General features: G+C 41.9%; 1 protein-coding gene across 1 annotated transcript; it reads right to left on the bottom strand.

Annotated features, from left to right (window-relative positions):
• Positions 1-6,876: 6,876 nt before the first annotated feature.
• Positions 6,877-14,154, bottom strand: LOC139371372 (adenosine receptor A1-like). Its single transcript, XM_071111735.1, has 2 exons — positions 13,729-14,154; positions 6,877-8,156 (listed from the first exon to the last, which is right to left on the bottom strand). The coding sequence occupies exons 1-2, from the start codon at positions 14,067-14,069 to the stop codon at positions 7,529-7,531; spliced, it is 969 nt and encodes a 322-aa protein (XP_070967836.1). The 5' UTR covers positions 14,070-14,154; the 3' UTR covers positions 6,877-7,528.
• Between the last annotated feature and the right edge of the window lie 4,673 nt (positions 14,155-18,827).

Raw genomic sequence — 18,827 nt, 5'->3', positions numbered from 1 at the left:
AGAAACAGCATTTTCTGATGATGTCTTTGTCAGAAAAAGTGTACAGGAGAGGTGACAGGAAGACAACTCCTCTCTCTTACTTACCACGGCAGCCATTTTCTTTTGTCCAATGAAGTCAGTGAGTGAGAAGCCTGGGATTTGAACAGTTGATAATAAGGATCCAGCTTTTTGTTGATTTAAACTTTTTAATGTTTGTAAGTATTATCTCTTCTCTAAGTTTAAATGTGCCTGTTTTTGTCTAGGTTATATATTATGTGCACAAATATGACTCACTGTCTTGTATGATATTGACATCTACCAAGCCTGCAGATCTGTATTTATATAATTAGGACATACGGTCAAACGGTCATACAGGTAAAACACTTCCAAATATAAATATACTCAATCATATTATGGATTCTCACCGTCAATCCCATCACCTGTTGTCATGTATCCAGTCTTCAGGCTTGACAAAAACCTCTCCCAGAACTATGAGGCCCATCATCCTCATGAAGCACTGTTCAGTGGGAAGTTACTGCCTACCAGCACTTCAAACAGAAGGATGGGTTTCATATAGAAAAATGGAAAACAAAAGGTTGTGTAGCTTCTTCGTACTAAACTTGCTGCCAAAACTATACAAGTGATTACTGCAACCTTATCTTTGATCAAGTGTTACCAATGTGCCAATGTGCTACACTTGTTTTCTTAAGATATTTTACCATTTTGAAATTGACCACTATCTTATTTCCTTTGTTAAACTTCCGGTCTGCGGGCTGTGTTATTAATTATTCATAAACAACCAGAAAATCATCAACGAAGAAATGTGGAGTTACTCCAACAAAATCCAACTGAAAACATGCATTTCTTATTTGACCTTATTAAGACATCTAAATAATTGTATACTCACAGCTTGGAAATTTAATTATTTTTCTCTAACTTGAAGAACGAAATACCTCAAACTAAGGTAAACTTCATAACACATTCATGTATCAAGTTAGGATGCACAAGTTATGGACTCACAAGTTAGGATTCAACCCTAAGCCTTTAATCACTTATTTTTGTCAATAGAAATCAGTCCCCCTCGGTCTGTTTCGTCTATGTACACTGACCAGTCAGAAGAGGCTCTTATTTGGCGTCTAATTAATTCAACATCTCAATTAAGACCTCCACTCCATCCCTGCCCCACTGCCTTCTCATTCTCCCCCACAGAGCAGTCCCTGGCACTCCTGCACACTGCCTCGCAGCCTGCCAAAACATTTCAATCACTGTCTGCCTTAATTAGGCCAAATAGGAATTCAGAATGTTAATGAACTGCCCTGGTGCCTTTCAGAGGCTATGGTTCACATGCTAATTTATGCAAAGCGGCAGGGCCTCTTCATGGTTTGACCATCATCTACCGTAACACTGCCTGAGCTGGCCCAACCCACCCAGCCGAAGCAAGGCCCTGGGGGGCGTGGGCTGCACTGCCCAGCTGGTACTTCAAACCCTAGTTGGCACAGCTAACACTGAGCTCTTTTTCAAAGAGCTGGAAATGGCTTCCACACTGAGAAAAACACCCACATAGTTTTAGGGGGGACATTTGAGACTCTCTTGTTATGGTAGAAATGATAGAAACATCTTTATAGTTCACTATCAAATACCATGTCAGCATAAAAACAATGGAATTTGATCAGTTTTCATTCACCTTCATCTCTTCGAAATGATGGACGCTGCAAAGTGGTAAATGTCATTGAGCTTATCCACTCAGATGGGCATAATAGTGTCACCTTTTACAAGTAAAGCAGTCAGACCCAGCTGAGATCCAATCCAATGAATTGAAAGAAGCAGTGTGAGAGTTTCACAGGTTTCTGCCCCACAAATGTTGTCACTTAAGAGTGCCAAGCAACTCCCTAAAATGGCCAAAGCGCTACTATTTTGTTTTCATCCTGTTCCCTTCCTTCTTTGCATTGCTTGCAGGCTATCCACACAGTTCTGTACACCATATCCACACAGCTCTTTTCACGCTATCCACACAGCTCTTTTCACTCTATCCACACAGCTCTGTTCAGGCTATCAGCACAGCTCTGTTCATGCTATCCACACAGCTCTGTTCACTCTATCCACACAGTTCTGTACACCATATCCACACAGCTCTGTTCACTTTATCCACACAGTTATGTACACCATATCCACACAGCTCTGTTCACTCTATCCACACAGTTCTGTACACTCTATCCACACAGCTCTTTTCACGCTATCCACACAGCTCTGTTCAGACTATCAGCACAGCTCTGTTCATGCTATCCACACAGCTCTGTACATGCTATCCACACAGCTCTGTACACGCTATCCACAAAGCTCTGTTCACGCTATCCACACAGCTCTGTACACGCTATCCACACAGCTCTGTTGAGGCTATCCACACAGCTCTGTTCAGGCTATCCACACAGCTCTGTTCAGGCTATCCACACAGCTTTGTTCACGCTATCCACACAGCTTTGTTGAGGCTATCCACACAGCTCTGTTGAGGCTATCCACACAGCTCTGTTCAGGCTATCCACACAGCTTTGTTCACGCTAGAGGGAGGCAACTGGGGGATAAAATTCAGCTTTTTACTTCTGCCTGTTAAACAGCAAGCTACCGTAAGGTTGCAGGGCTGGAAAGAGCCAAGTTTCTAAAGAAAATGGGCACTAATTCCTGGCACAGCTCTCCTTTATTACATGCCAACTTCTCTGAATGCCAGTGAGTTACGTTTTAGACTCGCACAAATTAACACACTTTCCTTTGCGACTGCATTCTTTTGTTATTATTTTGTTCATCTTTTGACCTAAGCTACCTTTAGCGATTCCGTAGCAATCAGATCACATGCCTGCTGTTCTCTATAACTGTCACAGTGACACAGACACACACCTGTCATTGCCTTAATATGAACTGATGAATCCTCGGGTTCAGCTCCACAGCTCACACAAAGCAAAGCAGTTGAACCAGGCCCAGGTTTAAACATCAGAGCCAAAACCAAAGAGAAAATTGCTCCTTGGAGGTAATTCCCTATAAAACTGTTACCAGACTAACTCTTCAGTCCATAGTGGGGGATGTCATTTGAATAATCTGGACTTGTGCCGAGTTTCTGTTTGTGCCTGATTATTTAAGTTGGTTAAATCTACTGTCCTGTGGTGTGTCTGAATGTGTGTGTGTCTATGTGTGACCATTTGTTTGAACGGAAATATGCAAAGGTGTGTGTGTATGTGTTTATTATGTACAGTAATAATCAACCACTAAACATACAAATGCTCTCTCTCTCTCTCTCTCTCTCTCTCTCTCTCTCTCTCTCTCTCTCTCTCTCTCTCTCTTTCATTTTCTATTTCTCTTTCTCTCCCAGATTCCCAGTAGAAGTCCTGACCTCCTCTCCGGGTTGATGATAAATTGAGCACCTGTCCTTGAGACTGAGGTAGTAGATTGAATAGTTGTGGGGTATATGTCCTCCCTCTGACATAACTATACAATCTACTGTCTTTCCTAAGGAGACAGACCAATCGTCAATACCCCTGAAGCCAGACCATTTTCCCCTGGCTGTCCCATCCATCTCCCCAGCCTGGACACCTGCCTGCAACCTGTCTGTGTTCTGTGGGGTAGTTAACAATTAGCATATCACATCCATTCACTGAATGTTCCAGGACAACATGAGGATGTGCAACATTTCCTCTGTTAGACCACCCAATCCTTTATTTGGTTTACAGCGATTGGGGCCAATTGTGATATGGCCCTATTGTGTTTGAGTGAAAGTGAGCTTTAGGGTGAGGGTGTGTTTGTGTTGTCGCCTCTCGCTGTATGTGTTTGAATGACATTCCCCCCTCATCCGTCAGCCTTTTAGGTGAGTGTGTCCTGGCGAGGTGAGGTAGTAGGTTGTATAGTTTGTGAAGGGATAGAATCCTATTCAGGTGATAACTATACAGTCTATTGCCTTCCTTGAGAGGCACAATGACCGTCCGCAGCGATGAGGAACTCCACAGAAAACTGCTTGTTGAATTCCTCTGCATTGTATGCAATCTTACTCTGAAAAAGCAACAGAGGAAGCACTGGTGTGTTTATTACAGTTTGCTAGCGTCACCTAGTGGCCAAGGAGCAGCAGGACTCCAGAGACATTCGACCGGAAGGTTCCCGTAGGCAGGGGTGGAAAGAGAACTGAAATATCCTACTCAAGGAGGAGTACTGTTACTTTAAGCAATGCAAAATAAAGTGCATAAAGAATAAAGTTGGCAGACTTCAATATACTTCATATTCCAGACATAAACATGTCTCATTCTTTCACCCTTTCAATCCATCATTCACCCCTCTGTTACATCTTACTTATCCATGGGACCGGCTGACATTCACTCACTCATCCATTCATACTCTTTCCCTCGCCCACTCACTCCCTCACTCACAAACTATCTTTTCCCTCACTCACCAGGGGTGGAAAGAGTACTGAAATATATTACTCAAGTAGAAGTACTGTTACTTTGAAAATACAACAACAACAAAAAAGTACTCAGAAAAGCTACTCAATTACAGTAACGAGAGTAGTTGTAATGAGTTACTTTACACCTCTGCTCATATGTTAACGACTCAGATTAGGAAGTAAAGAATGTGAAATTAACTTAATAGAGAATGCATGAGTTTGACATAATCTAAACTACAGTGGGGCAAAAAAGTATTTAGTCAGCCACCAATTGTGCAAGTTCTCCCACTTAAAAAGATGAGAGAGGCCTGTAATTTTCATCATAAGTACACTTCAACTATGACAGACAAAATTTGAAAAAAAAATCCAGAAATCACATTGTAGGATTTTTTATTAATTAATTTGCAAATTATGGAGGAAAATAAGTATTTGGTCACCTACAAACAAGCAAGATTTCTAACTCTCACAGACCTGTAACTTCTTCTTTAAGAGGCTCCTCTGTCCTCCACTCGTTACCTGTATTAATGGCACCTGTTTGAACTTGTTATCAGTATAAAAGACACCTGTCCACAACCTTAAACAGTCACACTCCAAACTCCACTATGGCCAAGACCAAAGAGCTGTCAAAGGACACCAGAAACAAAATTGTAGACCTGCACCAGGCTGGGAAGACTGAATCTACAATAGGTAAGCAGCTTGGTTTGAAGAAATCAACTGTGGGAGCAATTATTAGGAAATGGAAGACATACAAGACCACTGATAATCTCCCTCGGTCTGGGGCTCCACGCAAGATCTCACCCCGTGGGGTCAAAATGATCACAAGAACAGTGAGCAAAAATCCCAGAACCACACGGGGGGACCTAGTGAATGACCTGCAGAGAGCTGGGATCAAAGTAACAAAGCCTACCATCAGTAACACACTACGCCGCCAGGGACTCAAATCCTGCAGTGCCAGACGTGTCCCCCTGCTTAAGCCAGTTCATGTCCAGGCCCGTCTGAAGTTTGCTAGAGAGCATTTGGATGATCCAAAAGAAAATTGGGAGAATGTCATATGGTCAGATGAAACCAAAATATAACTTTTTGGTAAAAACTCAACTCGTCATGTTTGGAGGACAAAGAATGCTGAGTTGCATCCAAAGATCCAAAGAACTACCTACTGTGAAGCATGGGGGTGGAAACATCATGCTTTGGGGCTGTTTTTCTGCAAAGGGACCAGGACGACTGATCCGTGTAAAGGAAAGAATGAATGGGGCCATGTATTGTGAGATTTTGAGTGAAAACCTCTTTCGATCAGCAAGGGCATTGAAGATGAAACGTGGCTGGGTCTTTCAGCATGACAATGATCCCAAACACACCGCCCGGGCAACGAAGGAGTGGCTTCGTAAGAAGCATTTCAATGTCCTGGAGTGGCCTAGCCAGTCTCCAGATCTCAACCCCATAGAAAATCTTTGGAGGGAGTTGAAAGTCCATGTTGCCCAGCAACAGCCCCAAAACATCACTGCTCTAGAGGAGATCTGCATGGAGGAATGGGTCAAAATACCAGCAACAGTGTGTGAAAACCATGTGAAGACTTACTTTTGTTATTGACCAAATACTTATTTTCCACGATAATTTGCAAATAAATTCATTAAAAATCCTACAATGTGATTTTCTGGGGGGGGGTTTTTCTCATTTTGTCGGTCATAGTTGAAGTGTACCTATCATGAAAATTACAGGCCTCTCTCATCTTTTTACGTGGGAGAACTTGCACAATTGGTGGCTGACTAAATACGTTTTTGCCCCACTGTATAAAGGTTGGTTCTCCAGACCTAAATCAAGCACTGAATATGTTTTTTCAGTCTTGTAGTACTGTTACAAGTCAACATTATTCAAGGTTCTATGAACGAATAAAGGTTAAATAAAGCTATGAAACTGGCCTCTATCTTTTACTCTGAATTTTAAAGGAATTCAAGACCTCAGATTACTCCTATTTTTAGGGCTTCTACTCTTTAGCTTGTACATAAATAATCATTCTCTTGTATATAATGTCATGTGGATTATAATGTTTTGCATAGACATACCACAACCGTGGACGAAACTACATCTACCGCTGCGATGCTACTAGTATAACAATGACTTGAACACTAAAACATGACCTAGTTTACAGTATGTGAACCAAACCGAAAGTATGTAGCTCTAATGGAAAAAAATACAATGGTTACGAAGGTCAGTGGAGGTCTGATAGAGTATATCCAGCCATTGTATCACTCTGGTAGGAACACAATGCGTTCATCTATAGCTATATGCCATATTGCAATAATGTAATACATATCCCACTGCGTACTGCCATCTAGTGTACTTAGACAAGACCAGGGGAACTGTAGAGATGTACTGCCAGTTAATATACATTAATCAATAGACACAATGTAATCATTAGCTGCAACAATTGTATATTACAACATATGTTTTATTTTGAAATAAAAACTTAACTTCAGAGAGGATTTCCTCATCTTAGAAAATGTATATTTTGATATAGAAAGAATTTGATGGAGACCTATTTGTATACTTTCTGTGTCACCTGATGGTATAAAGACATTACCACCACAAAATACATTAAACATAATCTTGTGGGAAAAGTTGTGTTAGAACGTTGTGTATGGTTGTGTTTAAAAGAACCATAATCATAAAAACAGTTCATTAGATAAGTACTCCTTCATTGAGATAGTACATCTTATTTCCAAATCTGGGAAAGCACTGTATACATACAGAAGGTAACAATTATAGAAACGACAAACTTTTGGATTGAGGAAATGGCATTCAGACAAAGGAAATGCATCAATGAAATTAAACACCCACTACTCTTTCCATTTTCATCATCAGTTTCAATTTGCTGTGATATGCCAACGCAGTTGAGCAATGCTAAAGTAAAATACTTTGACATTAGCTCTACCTGATCTACACATGCTTATATTATACTGATAATACAATACATAAAGACAAATATGAGATATAGACCACATTCTAAATTGCTTTGCATCCCTACAATGACTCTTATCAAAGAATTTGAGAATAAAACCCTGGAACTATAACTTCTTACCACACTCTATACATGTCACTAACTGTCCCTCACTCACAATGATGAACTCCCCTCCATCAGTCATTTCTGGCTACCCTAGAGTTACTGCTGGTGTTATTCTCAGTGGTCTGGTTGTCACCTCGGCACACAAACTTCCTCCATATCCTCAGGTACGCTTCCTGGATCTTGGGGATCTTGAAGGCATACACGATCGGGTTGACAGCTGAATTGCCATGGGAGAGGAGGATGCCCACGTAGAAGGCCTGTTGGGGTATGTTTGATGGGTTACCAAAGTAGGCAACACAGTTCATGAAGTGCAAAGGGAGCCAGCAAAAGGCGAAGAGCACCAGGACCAGAGTCAGGGATCGGGCTAGGCTCCTCTCCTTCTTGAAGTAGGTGTGGGACTGGGCACCGCTCCCCGTCCTGCCCTTCAGGTTCTTCCGGATTGTACAGAAGATGTAGCAGTACAGGACAGCCATGATAAGCAACGGTGTGAGGGTGCAGAGGAAGAAATTGAAGTATACGATGTATGACATGGGAATCACAGCCAGGAAACGGCAAATAATGGTGGTTGAGTTCCCTGAGTGAGACAAGGTGTCATGGTTGTACCACCCAAACATGGGTGGGAAGCTCAACATGAAGGCAACAAACCAACATATTGCCACCACCACCCAAGATCTCCTCTCTGTTACTGTCCTCTTGTACCTGTTGAAGCAGAGAATCTGATCATCTGACATGACAACCCTGATGCTTTCCTTTGTACGCACGCACCCACCTATTTCATAATCATGATTACAAAGGGGAGATCCTTTGAGAGAATGTGCTAGGTGATAAATGTAGAGCACTCCGTAATTATTGGGACAGTAAATATTATTTTCTTATTTCGGCTTTATACTCCGAAAGTTGGGATTTAAAATCAGACAATGACTATGCGGTTAAAGTGCAGATTATCAGCTTTAATTTGAAAGTATTTTCATCCATATTCATAGAACGAAGTGACTGCATCAAGCTTGTGACTTTACACATTTGTTGGATGCATTTGCTGTTTGTTTTGGTTGTATTTCAGATTATTTTGTGCCCAATAGAAATTAATGGTAAATGCTGTTGTCGTGGAATTTTTTACACAGGGACACTCAAAGTCAATCTTAAATGAATCATCCTTTACCAACTCAATGCACCATAGCTCTCCTTGGGCAGTCCCAGCAGTTGTCTTATATACGGCTATACACAGACAAGTTATATTTGCATGATTTAGCATAATTAATTAATCATTACCATTTGGTTCATTCATGTGACCGACCAATACTGGTTCCTAACATGTGACAGACCAATACCTCACGAGGCTTCTTCTCTCGAAGCTGAGACCTTGAAACTGAGATATTGGGTGAACTGCCAAATTGCAGATAAGGATTCATGAAATTAGAAGCCTACTCCCTAAATTTGTCTTACTCACTGCTTTTAGCACACTCTGCTAACCCGAATGTCTTAGCTGTGTCCGAATCCTGGCTTAGGAAAACCACCAAAAATCCTGAAATCTCCATCGCTAACTAAAACATTTTTCGCCAAGATATAACTGGCAAAGGGGGCGGTGTTGCAATCTACTGTAAAGATAGCCTGCATAGTTCTGTATTACTATCTAAGTCTGTACCCAAACAATTCGAGCTTCTACTTCTAAAAATTCACCTTTCCAGAAACAAGTCTCTCACTGTTGCCGCTTGCTATAGACCTCCCTCTGCCCCCAGCTGTGCCCTCGATAACTGTTACTGTAATTTAATTATGCCAATGTGCTTTCATCAATTGAAAGCCCTTAATCTATTTTATGATAATTTCTAAGATTTCTTGTTTGCATAAAATAGACGCAGACCAGTCTTTCAATAATATGTAATAGAATTTATTCTCCGAGCACGCCCACTTAATCACTAACAGCAGTTTATATACAGATCATGACGTCATTTCATTGCTTTAACAGAATCCCCTCCTCTTGACCGGGACAAAGTGAGGTGAAAAGTTCATTCTAACTTACTAACACACTCCCAGATAACTTTTGACCACTCAACATTATCGATAAAGACTGAACTGACAGTTCTAATTAATAGAAAACTTAGGAATGCACTCACTGTCTTATCTAAAAATCCCAGAGCTAAGTTTCTGTAGGGTCAACCATAGGCTAACGACCGTTTCTTCCTAGTTGGAATGGTGTTCATTAACTTCAATTACTCCTTGTCTGTGTCACACAATCCCTTCTTAAGAACTCATATTGTTAATCAGATATAATAAAACAGAGTATAAGTTTACTTAGTTACAATTCCATTTAAAATGATTTGTTCAGTCATTTAATCATAATTTCCCAACAATAACCTATGTGAATTGATTGCCCCCATATATCTTCTGAGCTCGTGATACTAGGTGACCTAAACTGGGACATGCTTAACACCCCGGCCATCCTACAATCCAAGCTTGATGCCCTCAATCTCACACAAATATCAATGAACCTACCAGGTACAACTCCAAATCCGTAAACACGGGCACCCTCATAGATGTCAACCTAACTAACTCGCCCTCCAAATACACCTCTACTGTTTTCTATCAAGATCTCAGTGATCACTGCCTCATTGCCTGCGTCCGTAATGGGTCTGCGACCAAACGACCACCCCTCATCACTGTCAAACGCTCCCTGAAACACTTCTGCGAGCAGGCCTTTCTAATCTCTAATCGACCTGGCCGGGGTATCCTGGAATGACATTGAACTCATCCCATCAGTAGATGATGCCTAGCAAATTCTTTAAAAGTGCTTTCCTCACCATCTTAAATAAGCTTGCCCCATTCAAAAAAATGTAGAACTAGGAATAGATATAGTCCTTGGTTCACTCCAGACCTGTCTGCCCTTGACCAGCACAAAAACATCCTGTGGTGTTTTGCATTAGCATCAAACAGCCCCTGTGGTATGCAACTTTTCAGGGAAGTTAGGAACAAATATACACAGGCAGTTAGGAAAGCTAAGGCTAGCTTTTTCAAACAGAAATTTGCATCCTGTAGTACTAACTCAAAAAAGTTCTGGGACACTGTAAAGTCCATGAAGAATAAATCCACTATAAATCCACTATAGTTGAGAATTTCAATAAGCATTTCTCTATGGATGGCCATGCTTTCCACCAGGCTACCCCTACCCCGGTCAACTGCCCAGCACCCTCCACAGCAACCCGCCAAAGCCCCCACCAATTCTCCTTTACGCAAGTCCAGATAGCTGAGGTTCTGAAAGAGCTGCAAAATCTGGACCCCTACAAATCAGCCGGGCTAGACAATCTGGACCCTCTCTTTCTAAAATGATCTGCCAAAATTGTTGTAACCCCTATTACTGGCCTGTTCAACCTCTCTTTCGTATCGTCTGAGATTACAAAAGATTGGAAAGCTGTCGCGGTCAGTCATCCCCCTCTTCAAAGGGGGAGACACTCTCGACCCAAACTGCTACAGACCTATATCTATCCTACCCTGTCTTTCTAAAGGTCTTCGAAAGCCAAGTTAACAAGCAGATTACCGACCATTTCGAATCCCACCGTACCTTCTCCGCTATGCAATCTGGTTTCAGAGCTGGTAATGGGTGCACCTCAGCCACACTCAAGGTCCTAAACAACATCATAACCACCATCGATAAGAGACATTACTGTGCAGCCAAGGCTTTCGACTCTGTCAATCACCACATTCTATTGGCAGACTCGACAGCCTTGGTTTCTCAAATGATTGCCTCGCCTGGTTCACCAACTACTTCTCTGATAGAGTTCAGTGTGTCATATCGGAGGGCCTGTTGTCCGGACCTCTGGCCGTCTCTATGGGGGTGCCTCAGGGTTCAATCCTCAGGCCGACTCTCTTCTCTGTATACATCAATGATTTTGCTCTTGCTGCTGGTGATTCTCTGATCCACCTCTACGCAGACGACACCATTCTGTATACTTCTGGCCCCTCTTTGGACACTGTGTTAACTAACCTCCAGACGAGCTTCAATGAGATACAACTCCCATTCCGTGGCCTCCAACTGCTCTTAAACGCAAGCAAAACTAAATGCATGCTATTCAACCGATCACTGCCCACACCTGCTCGCCCGTCCAGCATCACTACTCTGGACGGCTCTGACTTAGAATACGTGGACAAATACAAATACCTAGGTGTCTGGTTACACTGTAAACTCTCCTTCCAGACTCACATTAAGCATCTCCAATCCAAAATTAAATCTAGAATTGGCTTCCTATATCGCAAAGCATCCTTCACTCATGCTGCCAAACATACCCTCGTAAAACTGACCATCCTACCGAACCTCGACTTCGATGATGTCATCTATAAAATAGCCTCCAACACTCTACTCAACAAACTGGATGCAGTCTATCATAGTGCCATCCGTTTTGTCACCAAAGCCCCATACACTACCCACCATTGCGACCTGTACTCTCTCTTTGGTTGGCCCTCGCTTCATTCTCGTCGCCAAACCCACTGGCTACAGGTTATCTACAAGTGTCTGCTAGGTAAAGCCCCACCTTATCTCAGCTCACTGGTCACCATAGCAGCACCCACCTGTAGCACACGCTCCAGCAGGTATATCTCACTAGTCACCCCCAAAGCCAATTCCTACTTTGGCTGCCTTTCCTTCCAGTTCTCTGCTGCCAATGACTGGAACGAACTGCAAAAATCACTGAAGCTGGAGACACATATCTCCCTCACTAGCTTTAAGCACCAGCTGTCAGAGCAGCTCACAGATCACTGCACCTATACAGAGCCCATCTGTAAATAGCCCATCCAACTACCTCATCCCCATACTGTATTTATTTATTTATCTTGCTCCTTTGCACCCCAGTATCTCTACTTGCACATTCATCTTCTGCACATCTACCATTCCAGTGTTTTAATTGCTATATTGTAATTACTTCACCACCATGGCCTATTTATTGCCTTAACTCTGTTATCTTACCTCATTTGCACTCACTGTATATAGACTTTTTGTTTTCTTTTGTTCTACTGTGTTATTGACTATGTTTTGTTTATTCCATGTGTAACTCTGCGTTGTTGTATGCGTCGAATTGCTACACTTTATCTTGGCCAGGTCGCAGTTGGAAATGAGAACTTGTACTCAACTAGCCTACCTGGTTAAATCAAGGTGAAATACATTTTTTTTATCAGTCACTTGCATGAACACAGAACAGTACATGAATAGAACACATAACTTAATTATCAGAAAGGCACAAACATTAAAATTCCCTTACAATGTATTGTGTCTTTTTTGGAGTCACTTTCATTGTAATTAAGAATAGAATATGTTTCTAAACAGTTCTATGTTCATGTGAATGCAGCCATGATCACAGATCATCCTGAATGAATTGTGAATAATGATGAGCGAGAGTGTTACAGAGCATTAATTGAAATTATGGATTTCCGCTTATCCTCTTGTTGTCCCCTTATGCCATAGTTTGTACATCTCAATAGTCATTAGAAACCACATTTGTCAACCATATCAGCTATGTTTTTTTAAAGACAGTAAAATGAGTCCGAATTAACTGTTTCACAGCCAGACAAGGCTCCGCTGATAGCCAGGTGAAGCAGTGATAAGATATTGGGACTCTGCTGTTGGGACAGCTTTACGTAGGCCTTAACAGTTTGTGGGCACCGTTTGTCATTGTTATTAACGTGCATTTCATTTGTTGTTTAGTGTTTTGTTGTGTAGTGGCATTGTGGGCATGCATCCCACTTTTATTAAAAAAATTCCCCACCAAGATTTACATGCTAAAATTGCAACTGTGTGAGAGGTTAGAATACCCTGGGTGTATGATATTTGTGCGTCTAACTTTCTCACTCAACATTATTCACAATTTTTTCAGGATTATTGTAATCATGGTAGTGTCCACATTAATGTAGAAGTACTTAGAAACATATTCTATTCTTATTTACAATAAAAGTAACTTGAAAATGACACAAAACATTATCTACCATTCATTTCTATTGGGCACAAAATAATCTGAAACACAACCAAAACAAACAGCAAATGCATCCAACAAATTTGTACTACTTTATTACACAAATAAGTGAATGTGTCCCAATACTTTTAGTTCCCTAAAATGGGGACTATGTACAAAAGGGATTTAATTTCTAGACGGTTCATGAAAATACCCTCAAATGAATGCTGACAGTCTGCACGTTGACGTCATTGTTTGATTTCAAACAAAATAAGAAAAAATGCTTCGATGTCCCAATAATTACAGACTATTTACAGTATTTAGGTCAGAAGACAGCTCACCTGAGAGGGATGAAGACTCGTAGATATCGGTCCACGGAGATGGCTAGTAGAAACAGTACAGAGGCCAATGTCAACAAAATTTCCACACAGCTTATGAAGAGACAGACATTGAATGAGATCTGCACTCTTCCATCTACCAGTATAGCCGCTGGCACAGCCACAGCACCTACAAGGAAGTCTGCCACAGCCAGAGAAACCAAAAAGCAGAATGTGGGCTGCCGTAGACAGCTGCTCAACCACACTGCCCAGATCACTAGCACATTGCCCAGACAGCAGGCAACAGCGATCAGCACCTCCAGCACTGTGTAGGCCATTTCTCCTCCAGACATCCTGTCAGCCATTCTGATGAAAGTGTAATATTCTACTGTAATCCACTGAACTATAATCCTGAGGATTTTACAGCATTGTTTCTTGGACCAGACTGTCGAGTATGTACATTTGCTCACTGAAAAAGTTACAACCCCCTGAAACTTCATGCTTATCTTCCGTTTCCTTTTCAACAAATGCAAAAGGATTAAACGATATGCACATTGACAAATATTTAAATGAACCACATTTTAAATTGTCGTGCATCCTAAAATAATCTATTTTGAAATATTCTAATGAAATCATGTAAATATAAACAAATCTAAAATGTAATACTTTTCTGTAATGTTTATTAAAACAAATGGCATCTTTGTGTATCCTTTATTTCTATACATATACAGTTGAATTGGAAGTTTACATACACTTAGGTTGGAGTCATTAAAACTTGTTTTTCAACCACTTCACAAATTTCTTGTTAACCACATTGGCATTATGGTAGCATTTTGCATGTTGAGAATGAAACTGAAAGTGAACATGATGAGAAGTAGGACAATGATGCAGGAAAGAAGAGTATTTAAAGGAATAGTTCACCTAAATTGGTTTCCTTACCCTGTAAGCAATCTATGGACAAGGTAAGACAGCAATCCATGCTTTGGTATTGTCTAGCTGTCCACTGTCTTAAAACACTACGTTTTTAGCATTTGTGTCCAAAAACCACTGCAAGTCAATAACCCCGAAATTAAAATGTGGATTTATATCCAGATCATCCTAAAGTGTCTAAAAGTTACTTTAACATGATTTTGACATGAAATGTGAAAAATGCTAACTATCCAATTCTATGGAATATTACCAAAGTAAATCATACAATTAAAAACATCTACTGAGCTGCGAGTTCATATTTTAATAGGAGGGGAAAAGGACAGGTGCTGGTTGAGCCCTATCTGTCTGTCATGAGAATTTTCAATCCCAATGATGATAACTAAACAATTATTTAAGCTTTGACCAATCCCCAAGGTTTGTAAGACCCTGGGTATAATAATAATTAGGCAAAGACTCAGCTTCTGCAAAAGGTTCGTAAGCTTTATTCAGAGAGTGTTCTAAAGTCAACCAAAATTTGAACAGCCTTTATAACCCCCTCTACGCACACACAGACACACACACACACACACACACTTATCACTACCGGCCTTGGCAGTTTCTTGCCGATCTTTTCCTCCCCAGATAAGAGGGACCTTGGAAGGAACCTCTTTCCTGTTGTCCTTTGTTCTCTCAACTCTCACACCACTACACAGCATCACAATGGTCTAGTCACACGTATTATGAAATTATGACTACTAACACATTTCATACAATTCTATGATTTCAGGGTGGAATCCTTTAGTCATTACTTTAAACATATAAATTCACTTATCACTGTCTGCTAGTTTTCACCTCTGGGTACGTTTTGCAACAGAAACCCACTGGCCAGTGAATACACCTCTGAGATTGTAGCCAACACTGTGAATAGCAGTAATGAATTAGTACAGCTTCACAGAAACATGGCTCACTCGAGAGACGCTAACGGAATCGGTGCAGCCAACTGGTTTCTTCACACATCACGCCGACAGAAACAACCATCTTTCTGGTAAGAAGATGGGCGGGGTATAGGTATGCCTTATGATTAACGAGACGTGGTGTGATCACAACAACATACAGGAACTCAAGTCCTTCTGTTCACCTGACTTAGAATTCCTCACAATCAAATGTCGACCGCATTATCTACCAAGGGAATACTCTTCGATTATAATCACAGCCGTATATATTCCCCCCAAAGCAGACACATCGATGGCCCTGAATGAACTTTATTTGACTCTTTGCAAACAGGAAACCACATATCCTGAGGCTGCATTCATTGTAGCTGGGGATTTTAACAAGGCTAAGATTCCCTAAATTGTATCAGCATATCGATTGTGCAACCAGGGCTGGTAAAACCTTGGATCGTTGCTATTCTAACTTCAGCAAAGCATATAAGGCCCTCCCCCGCCCTCCTTTCGGAAAAGCTGACCACGACTCCATTTTGTTGCTCCCTGCCTACAGACAGAAACTAAAACAAGAAGCTCCCGCGCTCAGGTCTGTTCAAAGCTGGTCCGACCAATCTGATTCCAAGCTTCAAGACTGCTTCGATCACTTGGTCTGGGATATGTTCCGCATTGCTTCCAACAACAACATTGACGATTACGCTGATTCGGTGAGTGAGTTCATTAGAAAGTGCATTGACGATGTCGTTCCCATAGCAACGATTAAAACATTCCCAAACCAGAAATCGTGGATTGATGGCAGCATTCGCGTGAAACTGAAAGCGCGAACCACTGCTTTTAACCAGGGCAAGATGACCGGAAACATGACCGAATACAAACAGTGTAGCTATTCCCTCCGCAAGGCAATCAAACAAGCTAAGCGTCAGTATAGAGACAAAGTAGAGTCACAAATCAACGGCTCACACATAAGAGGTATGTGGCAGGGTCTACAGTCAATCACGGATTACAAAAAGAAAACCAGCCCCGTCACGGACCAGGATGACTTCCTCCCAGACAGACTAAATGACTTTTTTGCCCGCTTTGAGGACAATACAGTGCCACTGACACGGCCCGCAACCAAAACCTGCGGGCTCTCCTTCACTGCAGCTGACGTGAGTAAAACATTTAAATGTCTTAACCCTCGCAAGGCTGCAGGCCCAGACGGCATCCCGTGCCGCGTCCTCAGAGCATGCGCAGACCAGCTGGCTGGTGTGTTTACGGACATATTCAATCAATCCTTATCCCAGTCTGCTGTTCCCACATGCTTCAAGAGGGTCAGCATTGTCCCTGTTCCCAAGAAAGCTAAGGTAACTAAGCTAAACGACTACCGCCCCGTAGCACTCACTTCCGTCATCATGAAGTGCTTTGAGAGACTAATCAAGGACCATATCACCTCCACCCTACCTGACACCCTAGACCCACTCCAATTTGCTTACCGCCCAAATAGGTCCACAGACGACGCAATCTCAACCACACTGGACACTGTCCTAACCCATCTGGACAAGAGGAATACCTATGTGGGAATGCTGTTCATCGACTACAGCTCAGCATTTAACGCCATAGTACCCTCCAAACACGTCATCAACCCTGGGTCTCGACCCCGTCCTGTGCAACTGGGTACTGGACTTCCTGATGGGCCGCCCCCAGGTGGTGAGGGTAGGTAACAACATCTTCACCCCACTGATCCTCTACACTGGGGCCCCACAAGGGTGCTTTCTGAGCCCTCTCCTGTACTCCCTGTTCACCCACGACTGCGTGGCCATGCACGCCTCTAACTCAATCATCAAGTTTGCGGACAAAACTACAGATTACCAACAATGACGAGACGGCCTACAGGGAGGAGGTGAGGGCCCTCGGAGTGTGGTGTCAGGAAAATAACCTCACACTCAACGTCAACAAAACAAAGGAGATGATTGTGGACTTCAGGAAACAGCAGAGGGAGCGCCCCCCTATCCACATCGATGGGACAGTAGTGGAGAGGGTAGTAAGTTTTAAGTTCCTCGGCGTACACATCACGGACAAACTGAATTGGTCCACCCACACAGACAGCGTCGTGAAGAAGGCGCAGCAGCGCCTCTTCAACCTCAGGAGGCTGAAGAAATTCGGCTTGTCACCAAAAGCACTCACAAACTTCTACAGATGCATAATCGAGAGCATCCTGTCGGGCTATATCACCGCCTGGTACGGCAACTGCTACGCCCACAACCGTAAGGCTCTCCAGAGGGTAGGTCTGCACAATGCATCACCGGGGGAAAACTACATGCCCTCCAGGACACCTACACCACCCGATGTCACAGGAAGTCCATAAAGATCATCAAGGACAACAACCACCCGAGCCACTGCCTGTTCACAGAGCCACTGCCTGTTTAGATTAACTGTCTTCAAAGTAATGACTCGGGACGTCGGGTTTGATATGAAAGCTTCTTTTAGTAATAATACTTGTTCACGTTGCATTTAACAACTTTAGATTCTACAAAGCAATGCAGGTAAGATGCTAGCGGAAAATCAGATTAATCACCTTGCACCTGGACATAACTGGCACGTTATCTCTCTCATTCCTGTCGCAAGGCATTCTGGAACTTGCAGTCAAAAGCGTAATTCAATACTAACCAATACAATTACATATGTAAATACCTGTAAAGAAATATCTTTAGATACAGCTCAATGAATTAACTTAAACATTAACTTTGTAACACATTAAAGTTACAACAGCTATCATCCAGAAGGCGAGGTCAGTACAGGTGCATCAAAGCAGGGGCCGAGAGACTGAAAAACAGCTTCTATCTCAAGGCCATCAGACTATTAAACAGCCACCACTAACATTGAGTGGCTGCTGCCAACACACTGACTCAACTCCAGCCACTTTAATAATGGGAATTGATGGGAATTGATGTAAAATATATCGCTAGCCACTTTAAACAATGCTACTTAATATAATGTTTACATACCCTACATTACTCATCTCATATGTATATGTATATACTGTACTCTATATCATCTACTGCATCTTTATGTAATACATGCATCACTAGCCACTTTAAACTATGCCACTTTGTTTACATACCCTATATTACTCATCTCATATGTATATACTGTACTCGATACCATCTACTGCATCTTGCCTATGCCGTTCTGTACCATCACTCATTCATATATCTTTATGTACATATTCTTTATCCCTTTACACTTGTGTGTATAAGGTAGTAGTTTTGGAATTGTTAGGTTATATTACTCGTT

This window comes from Oncorhynchus clarkii, chromosome 17 (genome assembly GCF_045791955.1).
Source record: "Oncorhynchus clarkii lewisi isolate Uvic-CL-2024 chromosome 17, UVic_Ocla_1.0, whole genome shotgun sequence".
Classification (NCBI taxonomy): Eukaryota; Metazoa; Chordata; class Actinopteri; order Salmoniformes; family Salmonidae; genus Oncorhynchus; species Oncorhynchus clarkii.
Note: the sequence above shows the minus strand (reverse complement) of the source record. Positions and strands in the feature narration are given on the sequence as shown.

Bases quoted from the DNA above. Each gene is read 5' to 3' on its own strand.
- LOC139371372 (XM_071111735.1), bottom strand. From the start codon at position 14,069: ATGGCTGACAGGATGTCTGGAGGAGAAATGGCCTACACAGTGCTGGAG. The intron at 8,157-13,728 runs GTGAGCTGTCTT...CTGCTTCAACAG, and splicing joins CGAGTCTTCATCCCTCTCAG to GTACAAGAGGACAGTAACAG.